Source organism: Acomys minous (assembly GCF_964271855.1).
Source record: "Acomys minous genome assembly, chromosome: 12".
Lineage (NCBI taxonomy): Eukaryota > Metazoa > Chordata > Mammalia > Rodentia > Muridae > Acomys > Acomys minous.
Window position 1 is genome coordinate 94,685,193 of NC_140493.1, and position 17,860 is coordinate 94,703,052.

Below are 17,860 nucleotides of genomic sequence, written 5' to 3' on the forward strand. Positions count from 1 at the left end.
GCCCCGTGGGAGCACATGGGGGGGGGGCATAGTTCAGGGCGTGGGTGGGGGTGAAGCGGCGCTTCTGTAGGGCTGCCCGAGCTCTCAATCTGACCCCTCTAATACTTGCTCAATCCCTAGCAGAACCCTCTGCCACAGGCCTACCCAACTCCATTGTGATCCAAAGCTGTAGCTCATCCATTATGCCAGAACTGGCAAGTAGGCAACTCTGCCATGCCACCACCTTGGGGAGACGGCTCCTTGCTCTCACTCCATTCAGCAGGTCCACCATGAAACGTCCTTACTACCACAGAGGCAACCTCTCACTCTCATCCTTATCTGACTGGGTAACCCCTGAAGGGGGAAGCTTTTAAGACAGGGTCTCTGGCTGAACGGGAACTACATTGACCAGGCAGGCATCAGACTCAAGAGATCTGCTTGCCATCAACTCACTAGTGCTGGGATTAAAGGTGTGTCCCACCATGCCTAGAGTTGGTAGCTTTTTTTCCCCTTTGAGACAGTATCTTGCTATGTCATCCTGGCTGACCTGGTATTCGAGGTACACCTCCTGCCTCAGCCTCCCAAGTGCAAAATATTAAGTGTGGGTCACTGTGTCTGACTGGAGACCCCTAAACATACATACATACCCCGAAACACCCCAGTCACAGCAGTGCACAGAAGGTCATCATCTTTAGACAGGGAAAATACTGCTTGGCCCGAGATCTTGATTCCTCGGGGCCAAGCTACAACAAACATAAAGGGGGTACAGAGAAGGGGCAATTGTCAGATTTGGTCTTGGACTTGGAGGTGGCCGAGTGGTGGCCCTGGCAACAGCAGGAATCGCATGTGAGGACAGCCTGGACCACAGGATTGGGAAGGAAGGCACTTGGCTCAGTCTCCTGTTCCCACCCAGGCAAGAGCTGCCTGTCCCTCGGCTTCAGCGGCCCAGAGGCTGCTCCTGGTTGAGCCTCTGGAAAAAGCTTTTGCCAAACTCGTAAGTGCTGATCATGATGGCGCACGACGGCGCAGCCTTGATGATCCTCGGGAGGAAACCTGTGATGGGAAGATGGAGCCCGGTTAGGGGGCCACGGTTAGGAGGCCAGGGCCCCTCACACACACACACCACAGGGATATGCACATTGCATGTGCAGAGACAGGCACCCACCTGCAAACAGTCCCCTGGTGCCAGATTCGGCTTGGATTCTCCGAAGCAGGAGCCAGGTAGAGTCAAGTCTTGGAGGCCTCACTGTGGATTCAATGCACAGCTCAGCAGGAGCCAGCTCTGGGCCCCTGCCTGCCCTCCACCTTCACCAGCCCCAGCTCACCTCTTACAGCCTCCACTGCTCCTAGTGCCATCTGTCGCTGTGTCTTCACCACATCAAAAGGTAGAGTAAGGGTGGCAGCCACCTGGTTGAGCAGGGAGAGGGGCTCAGCTTCATTCCCAGACCCTAGGAGGCACTCGGGCATCTCAAGGGTGGCTGAGGAAAGGCAGCAAGCTCCCCCAGGCGGGCGACTCTACTGACTCTCACTCAGGGTCCCCTGGGACACCTCTGGTGGCCTCACCCCCAGTGCAGTCAACTTACCATTCCTGAGATGCCACCAGCCACAAAGCTGACGCCCACAGATGTCTGGTCTTTTGGTCTTAGCCCATTTAGCCAGCTCCTCACCAGCTCATAGTTGAACCAGTACAGAGCTTAGAAGTAGAGACAATCGTTACAGGAGGGAGCCAGGGGAGGTGGGCTCCAGACGTCTCCCCTCCCACCCACAGCCACAGCACCCCAGGTCCTCTTCAGGACTTAGTTCAGGGACACCTCGGCAAAACCTCCTCCCTGCTGGGCCCACCCTTATATAAGGAGGAACCCCTCGCGTCCATCAGTAACAAAGGAGGGACTTGGTTGTAGACCCCTTGATTATCCAAGGGGTCTTTTCCCTCTGCCCTGACCCTGAGCACCTACCTGAGAAGGGCACATCTCGAAGGGCTGTGGGACCCCAGCCCAGCCACAGTGAGCGCCAGCCCCCCTGAGCCACCGCAGCTTGGACACAGGTAGCCAGTTCCCGGTATGACACGTGCTGAGCCTGCAGCTTGGTCCGCACAAGCTCCAAGGGGCTAATCACCGTCACAGTGCCCATGCGGGCCAGGGCACCAGCCACCATGGGTGCGTAGAGGTCAGAGGTCAAAGACTGACCACAGAGGAAGGCCTTGAGCTGGTCATAGGCAGTGAAGTAGACGGCGGTCGCCGGCACAGTCATCACCCTGAGAGCGTAAGGAGAGGCCAAGCCTTTGGAGCAACCCCTTCCCAACCCTGGCACTAGGAGTCAAGGTCAGCAAACACCCCATGACTGGGATACTTACAAGGTGGCTGGGAGGCCACTCCACAGGGTCCTAGTGCCCTCGTGCCTTACAATCTTCACAAAGGCGTCCTGACAGCGCCAGCACCAGGCCAGAGGAAAGGGACATGAACAAGGTCTGTGACCGACTGGCCCGTAGTTCTCAGTCCTGAGAAGAGCCAGCTAGCCCCACACACGCAGATCCCCATTTGGTTATAGGCAGACTCCTAATCACCCCTTAAAACCTTAAGGAGGTAACCAGGAGTTAGGAGGCAGAGGCAGGCGGATGGATCTCTGTGAGTTCGAGGCCAGCCTGGTCTACAAAGTTGAGTCCAGGACAGCCAGGGCTACACAGAGAAACCCTGTCTCTCCCCATCGCCCGCCCCCTAAACACCTTAAGGAGGGCCAGGGTGCAATTCAGTAGCAGAGCACCTGACTAGCATGTATTGAGAAGGCATTACGAGGGCTGGGGAGATGGCTCAGCGGTTAAGAGCACTGACTGTTCTTCCAGAGGTCCTGAGTTCAATTCCCAGCAACCACGTGGTGGCTCACAGCCATCTATACTTGGATATGATGCCCTATTTTGACATGTAGGTGTACATACAGATAGAGCACTCATACATATGTAAAATAAATAAATAAGTCTTTTAAAAAAGAAGGTATTACATATGCCAGGCATGGTGGTTGCACACCTGTAATCCCAGCACTCAGAAGCAGAGGCAGGCGGGTCTCCTGTGAGTCTGAGGCCAGCCCAGTCTACAGAACTAGTTCCAGAACAGTCAGGGCCACACAGAGAAACCCTGGCTCAAAAAAAGAAAGCAAAACAAAACAAAAAAGCCTCCCGGGCAAGCCCCTCCTGCACTGCGCAGCCCCTCCCCCCATGCGTTGCGTTTCCCTTGCCTACAGCCTAGCCAAAAGCAAGTCCCTCGGGAACCCATCAGTGCCGCTCCTTACCAAGGTGCCAGTGAATCGAGTAGGATCCTGAAACCAGGAGGCACAGCGAGTACCGTTTGGGCACAGGTACAGGGGCTCCAGGACACCATTGCAGTAGAGGAGGCACTTGCCAGGGGCTTGCAGCGTGGAGGGTGCTGGGAAATGGAATGCGCATTAGGACAGGAGGGCCTGGCACCCGGCTGGGTGATACAGTTGGGTCGCTCCGTGACTAAAAACATGTCCTAGTCTATGACCACGGGTACCCCAGGAACTCTAGGGACACTGGAACACTTCCCTGGCTCTATCTTCCCAGCTGCCCGGGGCTTGGGGCACTCACATTTGGTGTAGCAGAGACTCCAAAATCTGGAGGGAGGTGTCAATTCTGAAACACAAGTCAGCCCTGGCGGTCAGAAGTGCACCCCCACCGCCCCACCCCACCCCCCACGGATTTCCATCTCTGGAAGATCCTTAGTTTGTCAGGCAGCCCCCCTCAATCTGGCTCCTGGCTCAGGTACTCACCTCCAGCTACTACGGAGGGCCTCTGAGACTGAAGGCGAACCTTCACCACATCCAGGGGTGTCACTGGGGAAGGAAGTAGGTCTGAAGGTTCCTGCAGGACCCCACTCACCATCTTCTTCCTCAGGACCAAACTGCCTCCAACCTCTAGCCCACATCAACTCCCAGCTGCCCACACCCCATCCGTCTCCCCATCTCTTACTGAAGAGGGAGGTGACCACAGCCCCAGCTCCTGAGGCCACCAGCTGCTGAAGGGGGCTAATGCCCCCAGGATCCTGATTATCCATCTTGGAGTTTCAATCCTGAAAAGAAACCACAGTCAAACGGGAGTTTACCTCCAGACACAAAAGGCCTGAGGAGGGGGGCTCAGCATGAGGTGAGGCGCTCTCCCGACATCACCGACAGTGCACTCATGGCTCACCCACAGCTCGCCTCCATAGCCTTTGAAATCTATAGAGGTATTCACTTTGTCAGGGGGAAACTAAGGCTCAAGAGATACGGTGACCTTCAAGGTTACGTCATTCGTTTGGAAAGAAGCTGGAATAGCCGTTGGCCAATGGCGAGTGGTGGCCAGTGCTATTTCCTCAACCACATGCTTACTAGGCACCTCCGTACTTCAGAGGCCAAAAGATCGAAACACCTTGCCCCTCCACCCAACATCTGGGCGGGCACATGAGCACCTTGGCCGAGGAGAGGTGGAGTTGGGCACGGAGAGAACGTGTAAACAAATCTGCTGATAGGGAGGAAGGCCCATCTTCCTCCCAGAGATTACTGACCCTCCCCCACTGCCAGCCCGGGCCCGACGAGCCATGAGCCGTGAGGCCTGGATGGGAGGACATTCTCTCCGCCTCCTCTCTCTTAAATACAAGCCGCGGGCTCAACAGAGGCGGAGGTAGAGGCCAGGTAATAAAACCTCGCTCTCCGAGACTCGGCCGCATTTCACGCCCAGGCCCAGCGAAAGGGACGCCCGGCAAGGCCCACCCCTTCCCCCAGCCTCAATTCGTCCCCCAGCCACGGAGCCTCGGAGAACCCACTCCAGTCCCAGCCCGCCAACCTGGCTCTGATCCGGTGCTTGCGCCGCGCCACGCCAGGGGCCTGGCGGGCCCATAGCGGCTCCGCGGCCGGTGCAGGGTCCGCGCGCGCCCGCTTCGCACAGCGGCCGCCGGGGAGAGCGGTGGAGCCGGCCCCGCCCCCGGCAGAGCCAAGCCCCGCCCCGTGGCCGACTGGCCACGCGCACGGAGTGCAACGGGGCCCGCCCACTCGCGGCCCTCCCCCTTCTCCCCCCCTCCTCCTTCCACCGGAGTCCCGCCCTTGCGCCGCGACCGCGTGGGCGGGTCCCCGCGGCCCCGCGCTCTCTGCTGCCCGCAGGTCAAGGTCGCCGAATTGAAAAGCGCGTGCACCGGGCTGCAGTAGCTCCTACCCTGCGCGCTCCCCGCAAGTGCGCTCCCCCCGGGAGTCCCAACCTGGGATCCCTGGAACTTCCCAGACCGCGTGGATACTGCTGCCCCGCGTCTTTAAAAAGGCGGTGGCCGCGGAATTGGGCTTGGGGGGGGGGGGGGACCGTCGCTTTTAATCCCAGCACTCGGGAGGCAGAGGCAGGCGGATCCCTTGTGAGTTCGAGGCCAGCCTGGTCTACAAAAGCGAGTACATGACAGCCAGGGTTACACAGAGAAACCCTGTCTCGAGAAACAAAAACAAAACAAATAGGCAGTGGTCACGGGGGTCGGCTCTTCAAGGTCATCAGAGAGTGCGACAGCAATGGGAAACATTGACCCACTGAGCTCCGTGGCGGGAGTTTACAATTTATGGCGTGTGTGTTGGCAGGAATTACCATTCCCCTAATTTACGGATGATGAAACGAGGTTGCAACCCCAGAACGCTTTATAAACTGCAGGGCAGCCGTGTTAGCTGACCTACACCTGGGCCCCTGGGCAAATCTGGAGGACTCGGGGGACACAGTAAAAGCCTAGAACTGGGAAGGAAACCACATGTTTCGCGACAGATCTCAAGACTTTTACGTTCTTTAAAGCGCAAAGCTTTAAAAAAAAAATAGTTATGATGACGACCTATGTCACCTTGGCTGTCCTGGAGCTCCCAATGTAGTCCAGAACGGCCCCTACCAAAACTTTTCATCGTAAGTCATTACTGACATAGGCGCCCGATTTTACAGAAAATGATACTCAAAAGTTAAAACCTCCCCCGCCTTCCCAGGTGCTGGGTGGGCTTGCGTGCAGAGCTGTTTCCGAGCCGCTCAGCACGGGAAACCCCACCGTCCGCTTCGCATTTGAGACTTTTCACAGTAGCGTGGCGCTCGTTCTACCAGGAACGGGAGCACGCGGCCGTGAGCCTACAGCTTTAAGGAGAATGGGCCGCGGCCTCGACGTCACTACCTTCTCCGCCCCTCGAGCCCCAACTGGTCGCAAAGCGCTCTGGGGCCGCCCAGCCAGCCCGGCTAGCACGTGGATTCCAAGCGGCCAACCATAATTGTTCCCTGAGAAAAAATCTTTCCGGCGTTTCCAGAGCTCGGAACCTCCAGCTTTGCGGGGCGGAGTGAGAGCAAGCGGGAAGTTAGGAAGGCAGCCAATGAACGAGAGGCTGAGGCGGGAGTCGCATCACGAGTTCAGGGTCCGGAACAGCCTGGGCTGCATAGTCGACCCTCCCTTGTCCTTCCAGTGCGCCTCTTACCCCAAACCTGGTTTAAAAGTGACACGAAAATCAGTTTATAAGCCAAATGGAAACCCCAACCCCTGCTAAGGCCCTCTCTCTCTCTCTCTTTCCCCTGCCTCCCTCCCTCTTCCCCCCCGGCCCCCGCCCCCGCCGCAGTCTCATTTATGATTTGGAGTTTTGTTTTCTGTTTTGGCTTGAAACGGGTCTCACGTAGCCCAGGCTAACCTCAGGCTCCTTGCCTCCCAAATGCTGAGTTTTCAGGCATAGAGGACCATAGGTCAGCGGGGGTTTTAATACTTTCCTCATCCTTTGCCCCAACTTCCAGCAGTTTACAGGTGACAGAGAGTCCCCTGAAATTACTCAAAAAGAACCTGCTCTCCATGAGGTCGCTCCGCCCTCCCCGGCGTGCTGCACCACTCTTAACGACTCGAAGTCCTTACTGGCTTACAATGTCTGCCGCCTGGAGAGGTTGTTCGTGGGTGATCAGCGAGCAGACTTGAGGTTCCCTCCCGGAAGGTTGGCAAGGTGAGACTAGAAGCTCGGCTGACCTTAGAAAGGCCCAAACCCTGGCTAGAGCAGGAAGCCTGCAGACCTGAGGAGGCAGTGCCTGCTGGCCAGGCTGCCTGAGTGAGCCACACTGTGTGCCTATGGGGGCCCTGGAGGCAGCCTGTGGCCATCGCTCAGAGGAAAAGGCCCAGGCAGTCCCTTTGCACCGAGCAGGCTGAGGAGAACAGGAGCAGATGGTGGTGAAAACGTGTCGAGCCAGCCAGGCAGCGGTCCGACACGCCCTTAAGCCCAGAAGCCCTGTCTCTTTTTTGTTTGTTTGAGACAGGGTTCCTCTGTGTAGCCCCTGCCTGTCCTGGAACTCATTCTCGAGACCAGGCTGGCCTCCAACTCACAGAGATCCGCCTGCTTCTTCCTCCTCACCAAGCGCTGGGATTAATGGTTTGCACCCAGCTGAAATCCTGTCTCAAAAAACCCAAAACAACAACAACAAACAAACAAACAAAAAAACTGGTATTAATCTTGCCTGGGCAGGAGGTAGTTTGCTGGGAGGCCAAGTTCCGACTGTGTAAACTCTGGTACAGACAGGAGCAGAGACCCCTCCAGTTTGCACCCACAAGGCTTGTGGAAACATTTATAGGTTGAGGCGGAATTTGGAGCAAGACCCCCCACCAGCACCTTTCTGTCTTAGGCCAACACTGTCCCTGTCTGGTGGAGCCTCCCAGCGGCACAGTGCTGGGCTTCTGTCTAGCCACTGAGTTCTGCCCACCCTCCCAAGGGAACCCCAAATTCCAGGCCCAGGGAGGGCTAACTGTAAAGTCTGACCAGTGGAAACTGAGGGAGCTTAGGGGCGCCAGAGGCACAGGGAGATGGACAAAAGTGGGTGCAGGGCTGTGTTCATGCACTGCAATATTGAGAGCAGCGGCCTCAACCTCTTGTTTGTTTTTATTTGTTTGTTTTGGTGTTTTGATAGAGTCTCTCACAACATAGCCCTGGCTGTCCTAGAATTCACTATATACACCAGGCTGGCCTCAAACTCACAGAAATCCACCCACCTCTATCTCCTAAGTGCTGGGGGTTTAAGGTATGAGCCAGCATCCTTGATCTTTTTTTGAAAACTATTTATTTATTTATTTTGGTTTTTTGAGACAGAGTCTCTCTGTGTTAGCCTTGACTCACTTTGTAGACCAGGCTGGCCTCGAACTCACAACGATCTGCCTGCCTCTGCCTCCCAAGTGATGGGATTAAAGGTGTGCGCCACCACCACCCTGCTTAAAAAGTATCTAAACCATAGAATCAGAAGTAATACAGAGTTGCTTTTGCTTAGTTTATTTTGAGAGAGAGAGAGAGGATCTCTCCTTGTAGACCAGGCTAGCCTAGAAGTCATTATGCAGACCAGGCTGGCCTTGAACTCTCAGAGAGCCATCCTTCTGCTTCGGTCTCCTGAGCGCTGGAATTAAAGGCGTGCGCCACCACACCCTGCACCCAAGGATGATTTTGCTTTGAGATTTAAGGCAAATGTTCATCTAAGACTGTAGCTCAGTGTTAGAGCATGCACTCAGCCTACACAAGAGCCTGGGTTCAATCCGCAGCACTACCAAACCAACAAACCAAACCAAAACAAAAAATGTTATTACGCAGCTTAGACCCACGGGCAACAGGCTTTCCTCTCACTCTGCTGGTGGCCTGAGGAGGTGTGGTGTGTGTGGCTGGCTCCCCAGTACTTCCTCTGAGAGACTCTACTCGGAATGTGGTCTGCAGAGGCTGGACCCCAGCAGGGCCCTGAAGCAGTCCTTCCGGGACTGGCCTCCACCCTGCTTCCAGCGTGCTGCCTGCCGGAGGGCAGATGTACCAGTGTCTGCTGTACCAGGCAGTTTAGGGGCATCTAATGACTACCAACATTCTGAAGGTCTAAACCCCGACCCAGCCAAGCCACTTAATTTCTTCGAGCCAAGCCTCACAGGAGCAAAATGATAGAGTTGTCCTCCATCATCGAAGCCTTGTTTGCAACAGTCAAAAATTACAGTAGCCCGGTGTGGCCCTGCACGCCTTTAATCTTAGCACTCGGGAGGCAGAGGCAGGTGGATCTCTGTGAGTTCCAGGCCAGCCTGGTCTACAAAGCAAGTCCAGGACAGCTAAGGCTACACAGAGAAACTCTGTCTAGGAAAAAAAAAATCAGTCTGGAAATGCTAAGTGCATGATCAAACTCACACACTGTGAAAGGCAGTCAGAGATCTGCATCCTGACGTAAAACAATATCAGAGGTAAAATGTTGGGGCTGGGATCGTGGCTCAGTGATAGGGTGCTTGTGAGGTCCCCGTTCCAAACCAGCATTGGAAACCAGAAAGTTAAACAAGCAGGATACCTTAGCACTTGCACTTAGCAGGAACGCCACCGCCCCCTAGGGGACATTTTTGAAATATATGAGGCTAAGTGCCGCGTTGGATCATCAAAAATATTGGAATTTTGAAATGTCCGGTAGTGTGTAGAACATTCTGATACAACATGAAATCTAAACAACAAAAACTCACATCTCTAAGTTTTCCTTCTTCTAGACAATCACATGCGTGAGAAACTTGTTCATAATTTTCAGACATAGATGACAATTTCATCCCAGCTTTTTGTGTGTGTATGATGTATGTGTGTGCAGGTGTGTGTGTATGATGTATGTGTGTGCAGATGTGTGTGTGATGTATGTGTGTGCAGGTGTGTGTGTATGATGTATGTGTGTGCAGGTGTGTGTGTGTATGATGTATGTGTGTGCAGGTGTGTGTGTATGATGTATGTGTGTGCAGGTGTGTGTGTATGATGTATGTGTGTGCAGGTGTGTGTGTATGATGTATGTGTGTGCAGGTGTGTGTGTATGATGTATGTGTGTGCAGGTGTGTGTGTGTATGATGTATGTGTGTGCAGGTGTGTGTATGATGTATGTGTGTGCAGTTGTGTGTGTATGATGTATGTTGTGCAGGTGTGTGTGTATGATGTATGTGTGTGCAGGTGTGTGTGTGTATGATGTATGTTGTGTAGGTGTGTGTGTATGATGTATGTGTGTGCAGGTGTGTATGTATGATGTATGTGTGTGCAGGTGTGTGTGTATGATGTATGTGTGTGCAGGTGTGTGTGTATGATGTATGTGTGTGCAGGTGTGTGTGTATGATGTATGTGTGTGCAGGTGTGTGTGTATGATGTATGTGTGTGCAGGTGTGTGTGTGTATGATGTATGTGTGTGCAGGTGTGTGTGTGTGATGTATGTGTGTGCAGGTGTGTGTGTGTATATGTGTGCAGGTGTGTGTGTGCAGGTGTGTGTGTATGTGTGTGCAGGTGTGTGTGTGTATGATGTATGTGTGTGCAGGTGTGTATGTATGATGTATGTGTGTGCAGGTGTGTGTGTATGATGTATGTGTGTGCAGGTGTGTGTGTATGATGTATGTGTGTGCAGGTGTGTGTGTATGATGTATGTGTGTGCAGGTGTGTGTGTATGATGTATGTGTGTGCAGGTGTGTGTGTATGATGTATGTGTGTGCAGGTGTGTGTGTATGATGTATGTGTGTGCAGGTGTGTGTGTGTATGATGTATGTGTGTGCAGGTGTGTGTGTGATGTATGTGTGTGCAGGTGTGTGTGTGTGTGCAGGTGTGTGTGTATGATGTATGTGTGTGCAGGTGTGTGTGTGTATATGTGTGCAGGTGTGTGTGTGCAGGTGTGTGTGTATGTGTGTGCAGGTGTGTGTGTGTATGATGTATGTGTGTGCAGGTGTGTGTGTATAATGTATGTGTGTGCAGGTGTGTGGGTGTGTGTGAGTGGAGGTCAAAGGTCAGCCAAGGATGTCGTTCCCCAAGTATTGTCTGCGTTATTATTATTATTTGGTTATTCAAGACAAGGCTTCTCTGTGTAGCCCTGGCTGTCCTGGATTCACTTTGTAGACCAGGCTGGCCTCAAACTCAGATATCTGCCTGCCTCTGCCTCCCAAGTGCTGGGATTAAGGGCATATGACACCACACCCGTCTTTTTTCAGTGTTGGAGAGATGGCTCAGCAGTTAAGAGCACTGGCTGATTTTCCCAGAGGACCAGGGCTCGGTTCTCAGCACCTGCACATCAGCTCACAACATCTGTAACTCCAGTCCCACGGGATCTGACACCTTCTTCTGGCTCCATGGACAACACACACCTGTGGTGCACAGGTAAAAAACCCAGACACACAAATAAAATGAATATGTTTGAATTATAATAAAAATTTTGTTTGCTGCTCATTGGATTTTCCAGGAATAGAACCACTCTGGACCTTAAGAAAATAGTGACTATTCTTTTTTCCCTTTACATTATAGCTTGAGCTTTACTCTGGTCTCTAAGTGTTAGAACTATGAATTTCATGAATGAGTGTTGTTTTGTTTGGGGAGACAGGGTGGCCTAGAACTTGCTATGTGGCTGAGGCTGTCCTTGAACTCTGGTCTGCCCTATTCCTCCTTTGCCGAGCTGTGGGATTGTAGGCATGTGCTACCTTGCCTAGCAGTTCACTAATGAGTGTTAAGAGCACTGGAGAGCAGGAATTACCAACAGCAGGCTCTGGGGCCTGGAGTGCGGCAGGTCCCTCCCTGCCCCACACAATGCTCCCAGCCTCTGGGAACAGCAAGTCCAGTTTAGCGGTGCGTGAGGTCCCATCATGCGTTTAGCAGTTCCTTTTCCGAGGGCATTCTGCTGTCATAAACAACGCCTCTTGAATAAGGTAGGAGGCGGCCAGTCACCATGGGCGAAGAGACAGGAACTGCACCTCTCACAAGAGTTGTGTTGAAGGAGAGCTTTCGAGAAAGGCTGTTGTGATGAAAAGCAGTTATGTATTAGTCCGGCATATTTGCTGTTCTACTTGGTTTGGCTCTGAGGTTTTTGTGGTTTTTATTTTTTTATTTTTCTTTTCGAAACAGGGTTTTTTCTGTGAAGCCCTGGCTGTCCTGGACTCGATTTGTAGACCAGGCTGGCCTCGAACTCACAGTTATCCACCTGCCTCTGCCTCCCAAGTGCCGGGACTACAAGCGTGCACCACCACGCCCAGGCCTGAGGCTTCACAGAGCTTGATCTTTGACCTCTCCTTGCCCTTCCCACTAGACTGAAGCCAGACTTTGCATATGCTTGGCAAGTGCCTCTCCCCCTGAGCTACAGAACCCCACTTTCTTCAATGGATGGAAATACTGATGCCCCTGAGCCATGCTTCCTTCTTGGGGTTGCTGAGGTCTCAGTGGAGAATGCTGGCTTGTGACCTGGAAAGGTGCCCTGTGTGGACAGCTCCTGGTCACATGCCTTCAACCTTCATTTCTCTTCTCAGTCTGCCCTCCTGGTGATGCTGCTGAGGTCTGGGAAAAGGCGGCTTCCTTGCCTGGGCCCCACCATTGCTTCAGAGATGGAGCATCAGGTTAGTCACAGGCACCCTTTGATGTCCTAGAACAAAAAATTCCCTCTGCTTTTAATGTGCTATTTTACAAGATTTCTTCACACCCATTATCCCATTTGAAATTCACATGACTGTGTGGAGGGTGTGCCAAGGTTGTTGTGTGCCCATTCCAGAAAGGAGGAAACTGAGCTCCCGGGGAGTTAAATGGCGTTGCGTAACAATTTCCTCTGAGTTGAAACGCTCTGGAGGCTCCCTAAGACTCGGGAAGTGTAAACACGGAAGTTCTATTTTTTTTTAAAATATTTATTTATATTATTTATTTTGGTTTTTCGAGGCAGGGTCTCTCTGTGTTAGCCTTGGCTGTCCTGGGCTCACTTTGTAGAACAGGCTGGCCTCAAACTCACAGTGATCCACCTGCGTCTGCCTCCTGAGTTCTGAGATTAAAGGCGTGCGCCACCATGCCTGGCTATTTATTTACTTATGTATATAAGCACTCTATTTGCATGTGTGGCTGAATAACAGACAAAGGCATCAGATCCCATTATAGATGGTTGTGAGCCACCATGTGGTTGCTGGGAGTTGAACTCAGGACCTCTGGACAAGCAGCCAGTGCTCTTAACCTCTGAGCCATCTTCTCCAGCCCTAAAGTCTTCGTATGTCTCAGGAAGTCCCGGAAACTTACCAGATTCACAAAGCTCCTTCCTCCCTAAGATTAAATAAGCAGTAAGGGCTGCTGAAAGGAGAGGAGGGGAAAGGGGGGGGGGGTTTGGAACAGAGGGAGGGGAGGGGACGAGGAGATTCAGCTTCAAACTGCCTTTAAGCTATACCGAGAGGTCCCTGGATCCAGCTTTTGTGAGTCATCCCCCATGCTGGGGCAGGCTTTTGGTGATGCAGCTGAGACATCCGAATCCTGTCAGTGACTCCTCCAAACTCATCGGTTTCCCAAGCTGTGCATGAGTGTGTTGTGAGTCCCCTATTCAGGGGGAGTAGATGTTTCCTTACGTCTCTCCAGGACTAGTGTCCCACAGCAACGACGATGCCTGTACTGGAAGGACCAAAGATGAGTTTGAGAGGGGCGGTTGCACGGCCCCTCCCTGCTCTGGGTACTGAGACACACAACTGAAGCCGGTCCATGTGAGGATGGAGCGTCTCCTGGGGGAAATCCTGATGTAGTCTGGGATGAGGTACCTACCTCCTTGCTATAGTGGTCACACACACCCTGTGATGGATGTAAGGGCCATGCAATCAATGCCTCATGAGCTACGAATAAAATGTCTGTCGACTGAAGCCAGAGATGGCCCTCGCCCTCTGCTTGATATGGGATGGCACGCCTCCTCCGTGAGTAGGGCCCACCTCATGAAGGCTGGGATGTCTCTGAAACAGATGATGAAGTAAAGAATGCATTACGGTCCCCAAAAGCAACACATACAAGAGGTGAGGGCGGCCAGCAGGCTGTGGCAGCAGTTGTGTGACCCCTGTTATGGACGGAAGGCGTTCAGCTGAGGCTAAGCTATCTTCCCAGAAGGGAGGAGCCACAACAGGAGAAGGACATAGACTTGTTACCCTCCACGTTAGCTTCTTGTGTGGAAAACAAAGTAAAAGGTGATGGTGGTGAGGTTAAGGTGTTGGCTTAATGCTCGCACCTGGGAGGCTAAAGGTGAAGAGAACGCTGCTTTGATGTTAAAGAGCCTTTCCTAGGATCCCAAGAGTTGGAACTTGGTGGGACGAGGCAGATGATGAGGAAAAAGAGAGGGGGGTAAAGGTGACATGAAATCCTGTCAACCTGGGTCAGCGTGCAGACTGAGGCAAGAGAATAGTAAAAAAAATAGCCCGATACAAGACATACCACAAAGTCAAGAGTGTTCTCTCTCTCAGTTGCGTGAGTTGAAAGAGTGTGGAACAAACAGTGAGGGGACTCTGTTGCAGCCTGGTTCGTGAGGCTGAAGGGTTTGGAGTGTCCTACTTAGGGTTTTTATTGCTGTGATAAAAACAAAAACAAACAAACAACAAAAAAAACCCACCACGACCTAAGCAAGCTGAGGAGGAAAGGGGCTGTTTGGCTTACACTGCCACATCACTGTTCATCATCAAGGGAAATAAAGACAGGACCTCAAACAGGGCGGGGAGCTGGAGGCAGGAGCTATGCTGCTAACTAGCTCGCTCATCATGGTGTGTTTTGATTTCTTGTTTTTGTTTTTGTTTGAGACAGGGTTTCTCTGTGTAAGAGTCCTGGCTGTCCTGGGCTCTCGCTTTTGTCGACCAGGCTGGCCTCAAACTCACAGCAATCCACCTGCCTCTTGTCCTGATTTCTTATAGAACCCAGGGCCACCAGCGCGGGGATAGCAGCACCTACAATGGGATGGGTCCTCCGCCTTCAATCACTAATTAACAAAATACCCTAAAAGCCAGGTAGGTGGTGGTGCACAACTTTAGTCCCAGCACTTGGGAGGCAGAGGCATCTCTGAGTTTGAGGCCAGCCTGGTCTACAGAGTGAGTTCTAGGAGAACTAGGGCTACACAGAGAAAGCCTAGCTCAGGAAAAAAAGAAAGAAAGAAAGAAAAAGAAAACAAAGAGAAAGAAAATCCCTTACAGGCTTGCCTACTGCCCGATCTTATGAGTTTTTTGTTTGTTTGTTTTGTTTTGTTTTGTTTGTTTTTTTTGAGACAGGGTTTCTCTGTGTAGCCTTGGCTGTCCTGGACTCACTTTGTAGACCAGGCTGGCCTCGAACTCAGAGTGATTCGCCTGTCTCTGCCTCCTGAGTGCTGGGATTAAAGGCATGCGCCACCAATTTTAGCTTGTGTCAGGTTGACATAAAACTAGCCAGGACTAGTGGCGTGCTTGCACACGCCTTTAATCCCAGCACTTGGGAGGCAGTGGCAGGCCGATCGCTGTGAGTTCGAGGCCAGTCTGGTCTACAAAGCGAGACCAGGACAGCCAAGGCTACACAGAGAAACCCTGTCTCGAAAAACAACAACAACAAAAACAAACATTTGATTTTTACCAATAAAGACTTGGTAGCTAGGTGCTAGCATGAAAGCCTGCTAGCTCAGAGAGGCAGAGGAAGCACCCAGCTGACCCCTTCCTCCTCCCAAAAAACAAGTTTCTTTGGTTCCTCCCTTCTATTTCCTGTGTGTCTCTATCTGTCCTGACTTCCTCTTACTCTCTATAAGTTTTTCCTGGGTTCGCTAGCTGTCAACTGGTTGCTTGCTCTGCCTCTTTTTTTTTTTCTTTTGGTTTTTTGAGACAGGGTTTCTCTGTGTAGCCTTGACTGTCCTGGACTCACTTTGTAGATCCGCCTGCCTCTGCCTCCCAAGTGCTGGGATTAAAGGCATGCGCCACCATGCCCGGCATCTCCTTCACCTGTGGAATGGAGCTCATGTTTCACAACCTTACAGGAGGTCTCTGCTGTGGTGCCGTACCGGCATTCACAGACCATACCTGAGTCTCATCTCTCTATGCCTCCTCTCAGCTGCTCTCAGCCTCAGCCCTATACTTAGGAGGACGCCACTGTCCACCATCTAGGTTACTCTCACCTCGGGGGACCACTCTGGCCACCTAGACCACGGCGGGGCTCCAAGCCTAGAGTCCACAGCAGTTCAGAGACGTGGGGTCTCAGCTCCCCTCAACAATCTTCACATTCCCAAGGTGAGGAAAATGTTCAACACACCCACGAAATTCATGACACAGGTAGGGACTTCCATTAACGCCTAGATCACTGATTTAGTAGGGACCACATTCTAGAAAAGAGTGTCTGTGTTTTGGTCAGAGTTTGCCGCCACCCCCCCACCCCCCACCCCCGCCCCTCAAACTTTACTAGAATTGGAGTTTACATCACTAAGTTTGTAGCATTTAATCAGAAAAATCTCTCTGTCCTAAATAAGTGCCATTTGCTCATCAGGCCGGGGAGAGGTCGGCATACCTCCAGGCTTTAGAGAAAGGGTGGAGCCTTCTCCTTTGGCCCTTGCCTGCTGAAATGGAAGGACAAGGGTACAGCTTTGGGTGCCACTAGAGTTCCCACCAGGTGTTCACACATGACAGGAGGCAACCCAGCACTTAGGCACTGCGGGTACAGTCATGAGTTAAAGTTAGGTAAACATGGCTGCCACTCTCACCATCCAAGATGGCGGCTTATGCCTGGACAGGCATATTGATCTCCTGACCCCGTCTAGTGCCCACATTCCCAGAGTATTTCTGTGTCTGGCCCTAGCCTGGTTACTGAGCTGCTCCCCACCTCACTCCAACCCAGTTCTGACATCCTTTCTTCCTAAAGAGGACCAGCTTTCTACAGCAGGGCTTAAGGTCAGAGGTCTTGGGAAGAACACAGCCTCTCTTTTCCTTCTTGCTTCGCCTGTTAGTCCTGTGGGGAGCTTGGTCAGGCTGGGGTAGTATCTGTCAGGTCTCTTCCCCACCCCCCACCCCCCCCACCCCCGCACCCACAAGAGGCTCCAGTGTTGACGGCTTGCTCCTTAGTTGGTGGTACTTGCTTTCTTAAGAGTTAATCCACGGGCTGGAGAGATGGCCCAGCGGTTAAGAGCACTGACTGCTCTTCCAGAGGTCCTGAGTTCAATTCCCAGCAACCACATGATGGCTCACAACCATCTATAATGTGATCTGATGCCCTCTTCTGGCCTGCAGATGTGCAGGCAGAGCGCTGTATATATAATAAATAAATTAAATAATTTTGGGCCGGGCGTGGTGGCGCACGCCTTTAATCCCAGCACTCGGGAGGCAGAGGCAGGTGGATCACTGTGAGTTCGAGGCCAGCCTGGTCTACAAAGTGAGTCCAGGACAGCCAAGGCTACACAGAGAGACCTTGTCTCAAAAAAAAAAAAAAAAAAAAAGAGTTAATCCACATCACCCGGCAGTTTAAGCCCAACACTTAGGAGGGAGAGGCAGGCAGATCTCTGAGTAAGAGGCTAGCCTGGTCTACAGAGCAAGTCGAGTTCCAGGATAGCCAGGGCTACACAGACAAATGGGATCATAGCTGAATGAATTATTAGCAGGTACGGTCCCCCCTCCCCCCGCCCTCTCTCTCTCCAGGGTCTCTCTGTGTAGCCTTGGCTGTCCTGGACTTGCTTTGTAGACCAGACTGGCCTCAAACTCAAAGAGATCCACCAGCCTCTGCCTCTCGAGTGCTGGGATTAAAGGCGTGCGCCACCATGCCCGGCTTTTTTTTGTTGTTGTTTCGTTTTTGTTTTTCTTTTTTCGGTCAACCCACAGCTTCTAAGGACACTGTACATCTCCTGAGCTCCCCAGGCCTTGCCCCGAGTCTCTGAGAAGTGACTTTCCTCGCCTGTGAAGTGAGGGGGAACCCTGGACCCCAGTCTTCCTTCCAAGCTGACTTTCTGAAAACATCTTCCGGAATCTTAAGTTTCCTTCCCTTCCCCTCCGTCCTCCCCTACCATGTGACTACATGACACACTTCATACGAAAGATGCAGAGTTCCCTGACTAGCTAGCCCTTTGGCTGTGACCTGTGCTACCCTGCATGCCCTGGGGCCAGGGCTGGAAGGCAGCTGTCTCGGTGTCCCATGAGGACAGGCGTTGGGGAAC

General features: G+C 52.5%; 1 protein-coding gene across 1 annotated transcript; it reads right to left on the reverse strand.

Annotated features, from left to right (window-relative positions):
• Positions 1–650: 650 nt before the first annotated feature.
• Positions 651–4,968, reverse strand: SLC25A39 (solute carrier family 25 member 39). Its single transcript, XM_084748105.1, has 11 exons — positions 4,811–4,968; positions 3,959–4,058; positions 3,760–3,822; positions 3,578–3,622; positions 3,262–3,395; positions 2,333–2,400; positions 1,935–2,233; positions 1,563–1,672; positions 1,305–1,386; positions 1,145–1,225; positions 651–1,032 (listed from the first exon to the last, which is right to left on the reverse strand). Exons 2-11 carry the CDS (start codon positions 4,041–4,043, stop codon positions 917–919), a joined length of 1,083 nt encoding a protein of 360 aa, XP_084604231.1. The 5' UTR covers positions 4,044–4,058; positions 4,811–4,968; the 3' UTR covers positions 651–916.
• Positions 4,969–17,860: the final 12,892 nt, after the last annotated feature.

Bases quoted from the DNA above. Each gene is read 5' to 3' on its own strand.
- SLC25A39 (XM_084748105.1), bottom strand. From the start codon at position 4,043: ATGGATAATCAGGATCCTGGGGGCATTAGCCCCCTTCAGCAGCTGGTG. The intron at 3,623-3,759 runs GTGAGTACCTGA...CTTGTGTTTCAG, and splicing joins GCCCTCCGTAGTAGCTGGAG to AATTGACACCTCCCTCCAGA. The intron at 1,673-1,934 runs GTAGGTGCTCAG...TCTACTTCTAAG, and splicing joins TCGAGATGTGCCCTTCTCAG to CTCTGTACTGGTTCAACTAT.